General features: G+C 43.0%; 1 protein-coding gene across 1 annotated transcript in view; it reads right to left on the reverse strand.

Annotated features, from left to right (window-relative positions):
- Nucleotides 1-5,461, reverse strand: part of AGAP2 (ArfGAP with GTPase domain, ankyrin repeat and PH domain 2) — a 159,097-nt gene that overhangs the window by 40,095 nt on the left and 113,541 nt on the right. Inside the window, exons 7-8 of the mRNA XM_018566600.1 lie at nucleotides 2,096-2,202; nucleotides 1,254-1,406 (exon numbers count right to left, since the gene is read on the reverse strand). Coding sequence (XP_018422102.1) covers nucleotides 1,254-1,406; nucleotides 2,096-2,202 — 260 coding nt within the window. The remainder of the gene's footprint in view (nucleotides 1-1,253; nucleotides 1,407-2,095; nucleotides 2,203-5,461) is intronic.

Here is a 5,461-nt window from a genome sequence, read left to right on the forward strand (position 1 = left end):
CCCCCTCTGTTCTCTGCCCCCACATATGAAATAAAACAATGAAGCCCCCTCACCTGCTTGCCTTTCTGCAGGGAGGTGGTGATTAGTAGTAAGGTCTGCTGCAGGCCTTACTAATCACTTTGTTTTCGGCCGGAGCTCAATGAAGAGCTGCGGCTGAAAGAACAGAGAGCAAAACAAACTACAAACGCACTCAACAATTTGTCACCAGCTATACAGTAAGGTGCACACAAAATCGGCTTTGAACAGTAGAACAGTAGAAAGGTATCATGGCACACTCACAAACCAGCATGTAAAACAACTTGTCTCACCACTAAGGATAATAAAAGAGGTTTGGATACACGTCTTCTGCAGAGGATGTGAAAGCCGCACAGCCGCGCACCTCTTATAGTGCGGTCCTAACTCTAAACTATGAGAGTCTCCATCTTGGAGCACATGGGGGCATAAGATTTCAAATTGGGTGCAGGTTTGTCAGGAGGAAGCCCAGCCTCCTTAAAAGCACAGAAACACACAAGGGATCCCGCACATCCCAATGGCAGCTGAGAAACCCCATGCGTCGCTGCAACAAATCGGTCAAGCAAAACAAACGACAAAGGCACTCAACACTATAAGAGGTGCCTTAGCGGCAGTGCGGCTTTCACATCCTCTGCAGAAGACGTGTATCAAAACCTCTGTTATTATCCTTAGTGGGGAGACAAGTTGTTTTACATGCTGGTTTGTGAGTGTGCCATGATGCCTTTCTACTGTTTGAAAGAACAGAGAGCCCAGCCAGGAGCAGCTGCTCCTACAAGTCAGGATTTCGGTCCATGACCGCAAGCCTGACTGAATTTCCACTTGCCTGCACTGCATTTACACTCGCCAAATGCGAGCAGGCGAGTGGAAAGTTTGAGCCCTGGTATAAAGAGCTATTACTTAAAGAGCTACCTTATCCCTGCTCCCGCAGGCTCCATGACTGGTATCCACAGTCTTTTTCCCCCCTGCGCTTCGGCAGTCAGAGGCCCACTGATGTCATCATGTTTAATGCAGGGCCCATAGCTGTGCATTATACATGAGGGGCAGTCCAGAGGGAGAGAGATGAGCACCGAATGCCAGGGGAGTGGGTAACAGGTAAGTAAAAGTCCAGATCCCCTAGACAAACATGATCAGGTAACCCTTGCAGTGAAAGGGTAGCCCCACTGCGTGTAGTTTTTGTTTCCCCCAGAGATAGGCTTTAAAGCTTATGAATGAAGTGGAATATTACAAATTAATTTACTTACTGGGAAAAGGCTTGTACGACGTTTAGCTCCACGATGTAGTGGGCCCGGTGTGCTAACTGCGATGGACACCTCGCTGCGCAGCTCTCTGTGACTGATGTTCGGGGTTGAAGGTAATGACGAAGAGTAATCATTTCCTGGTCCTCCATTGCTAGTCTGCAGAGCAATTACAGATTATATAATTATATATCTTAACAGACAAAACCTGTATAGGGGTCTATAATTTACGTTTATGACAGAATTATTACTGTTCCATTTTCAAGAAACCCCAGATAAAGACACTCACCCCTACTATTGCAATTAGACAATACTATTTAAAGACGGGAAAGTTATAATGAAATAGAATTATTGGAGTTGATGAAACAGTAGGGTCTGCTTAGGTTAGCCAGATACAGTCCATTATTTTAAACTCTGAACATCACTTTCAAAGAGGGCTAGAGCACAGGGTGCAGGGTTTCTCAGTATGGACAGAGGACATACCTTTCACAGTGCATGCTCTGTATTCATTCATTGGCTGAGTCAGACTTTTGAATTAAATTTTCCTAAAGAGAGTATATCTCTCTAACTTTCTCTGTGACATATCTATATATCATTTACCACACTGTAGTATCACAGATGGATTCAGATATGCCAAAGCAACCTATTGTTTGCCAGAGGTAAGTTATAAAGACAACTATAGCCAATCAGTCATATCTGCCCAGGCAGCTGATATGCCCAGGGACAAGGGGTCCACAGCTACAATGTTAATAAAGGCTTTGCTGTGTTATATGCCACTTTGTAATGTTTATATAGTTAATTATCCACATCAACATCATCAAAAAAGCTGGATAGATATATATAAATACCTGCACTGATAATGGAGTGGAACCACCAGAATGACTTGGAGAACTGGGTAATGACTTGCATGATAGTAGCTGTTGCTGTCTCTTCAATGATAAGACCTTCTGAGCAACTGAAAATATTAAGCAAATATACATAAAGAGTACAGTACTCTATTGAGAAGAGTCATTTAAATTAATAGCAATTAAGAGTATGTACCGTATTTGTGTACACTTGAGTTTAATGCTCTTAGGATAAACTGCATCATCAATGAGCAAACACTTGACGTAAATTCTGTTCTTGGATGTTTTGAAAGATTTTCTATGTAGCATTAAAGTATGAAAGTACAGAGAGTACTAAAAGCAATGATTTAAAGGTATTTAGAGTTTGTAAAATGGTCAAGTGCTTCAGCAATTAGTTGTGTAATATGCTGCCTATTTGCATTCAAATATTTGCTACATAAATCAACTGGGCAGATTCCCATGTTTTAAAACTGAACTGCACGCAAATAGCACCACTGTAATATATATATCAATTGTTTTGTGATTCACAAATCCCTGACACACTGCAAAGCTAGGTTGGAGACCTCTCTTTCCTTCATTGCAGTTAAGCAATACAGCCAGGTCACTGTCCTTCCTCCACAATGCAGATTGGACCATGAATGAACTTATGAGGTCATTACGCTGACTTATGAGGTCATTACGCTGCTCATTCCTTCTGACAACAAGCTCAAAATATTAGGTACTTAGGTGAAATTTTAAAATGATGTTATTTTCAACCCCTACATACTTAGGCCTATGACACGCTACCTATCTTTTAAAAAATAAAGGGAGATAGTACAGTTACAATACAATTCATGACAAGAGGGTTAGAAGGACCCTACTTCTGATAGCTTACAATCTAAGAGGGGGCAGTGGTACAGTAGGCATTAATTGTGAGGGATAAGCTGATGGACAAAATAAAAGCACACGTTTTAGGTGGAGGAGGGATTAGCTTCCCTTAAGAGATAAGTTTTCTAGGATTGCCAGAGCATGGGAGAGGCTCTGGAGGAGTCCTGGAGGTGAGCATGGGAGGAGGTGATGAGGATACTAGAAAGCAAAGCTTTGTGAGGAGAGGGGAGGGCAGTTTGGGTGATATATTTAGATCAGGTTGGTAATGTAGCTTTGGGCAGAGATGTGGATGGCTTTGTATGTTATGGTTAGTATTTTGAATTGGAAGAGTGGGAGCCAGTGGATTGATTAGCAGAGAAGAGCGGCGGCAACCAAAGTAAAAAGTTCTGACAGCAGCATTGATGATAGACTGAAAGGGGATAGCCTGGGTAAAGGAAAGCCAATGACAAAGGAGTTTTAATCATCTCTCCCCTCAATTATTTCAAGAATTTGAAGCTTTGTGCCATCATTTGTTAAGGAGGAAGAAATCATTTTGAAAATGTTGTGGCGGGAAAGGCGGCAAGATTTGTGAAGTATTCAGATATGGGGACAAAAGTAGAAGTCGGAATCAAGCATTACACCAAGCACCCTGGCCTGAAGGGATGGGTTGGGTGTTGTGCTGTTGATTGTGATTGAGAGGTTGGGGGAGGCGAAATGGGGGAGAGAATATATTCTGAGCTAATTTTTGGAGAGATTGAGTTTGAGGAAGTGATGTGGCATCCATGTTAATATGTAAATTAGTAAATTAGTGACATGTGAGAAGACAGAAAAAGGTGAGCTGAGTAGTAGAGATAGACTTGGATGTTGTTAGCATTGAGATGGCATTGGAAGCTGTGGACAGTTATTAACTGGCCCAGGAAGTAGGTGTAGATGGCAAATAGAAGGGGCTCAAGAACAGGGCCTTGGGTGACCCCTAATGAAAGATAAGGTGGAGAAGAGAATTTAGAGTTGTATGTGACACTGCAGGTGAGATATGTAGAAGAAGAACGAGGAAAGAGCAGGGTTTGGGAGACTAATGGAGTGGAGTTTTTTGAGGAGGAGCAAGTGATGAACTGTGTCAATGGCATCTGTTGACTTTCAAACTGAATGTCATTTTTGTTAGATTTCGTCAGATTCGGGTGGTTGTCTGCGGCGGGACTTTTTTTATTTCGGCGGGTCGGCGGGGGTCCTGCATCCTGATCCTGACTCTGGATTACATCGATGGAGCCATTTTTTTTTCCATTTTTTTATTAAAGGAATAGTCAAAAATTGACTGTTTGTTTTTTTTTCAATTAAAGGATTTTGTCAAAAGTCTGGACTTTTTACTAACTATTTGATTTAACCCTTTAGTGAATGGGTAGGGGTACAAGTACCCCTTACTCATTCACATGGGGGGGGGCGGCATCTGGGTGCCCCCTTATTTAAAGGGGTACCCCGATGCAAATAAGCCCCCTTGCCCGCAGACCCCCACAACCACCGGGTCAGGGTTGTGGGGAAGAGGCCCTTGTCCCCATCGGCATGGGGACACCCTCCCAATGCCGAGGGCACGTGGCCTGGTAAGGCGCAGGGAGGGGGGGCGCATGATCGCCCCCCCCCTTTCCTGCCCTGCCGGGCCTGTGCTCGGATCAAGGGTCAGGTAGGACACGTTTTTCCCCCCCATTTTTGGGGCTGGGGTTCCCCTTTAAAATTCCTACCAGACCGAACGAATTTCGTAACGAACCGAATCGCACATGTCTACTGTGCACCCACTCTGGGTTCTTTTTAAAGCTAATGTCCACCTTTGTGGAGCTATTTTTAAAAAGCATATGACAGAAATGCACACTGAGTGTACATGAGGCAGGCATATGCAGTTGATGTATATTAACACAGAAACGTAAATTTTTAGTTAGCTTTCCTCTTCATATCCTAATGGAAATGGCTGCCTCTGTGCTGTGCAAGCAATGTGTGTATACCCCTCCCCCCTTTCCCCAGGCAGTGTACTGTGTGCAAAGGCAGAGCTGGAGTCTAGTGATTGTGTTACAATGTGTGACAGGGAATGTGGCAGCTGTTTACAGTCTGACATCCTGGTGTCATACTGAATTTCCTGTGGAGAAAATTTTGAATTTTTAGGCATCAGGCCTAATAACACCTCCATAAAAAGCTACTGAAAGCCTGCAATGTGAGTCATGAAAATGTGTACATGTATACACCTTCACTGCACCTCTACATCACCATAATAAATGCTAATCACTTACAAAGGTAGAAATGGACTTTAAGGATGGCAGAGTGGTGGTAATATGAGATAAAGAGACTAAGAGAGGAAGAGGACGCACTTAACGTGGAGGTGAAAAGTGGAGTATAGTAATTAGACAAGATTGGACACTATCTCTGGACACATATTCGTTGTTACATCAGCACAGAGTGTTGCAACCATTGATTATTATTTGTCTATTAAACAACAAAGAAATGTATTGATGCAAAATGTGTTTGTTGTAATTATAGTGT

This window comes from Nanorana parkeri, unplaced genomic scaffold, assembly GCF_000935625.1.
Source record: "Nanorana parkeri isolate BGI_ZX_2015 unplaced genomic scaffold, ASM93562v1 scaffold961, whole genome shotgun sequence".
Taxonomy (NCBI): domain Eukaryota; kingdom Metazoa; phylum Chordata; class Amphibia; order Anura; family Dicroglossidae; genus Nanorana; species Nanorana parkeri.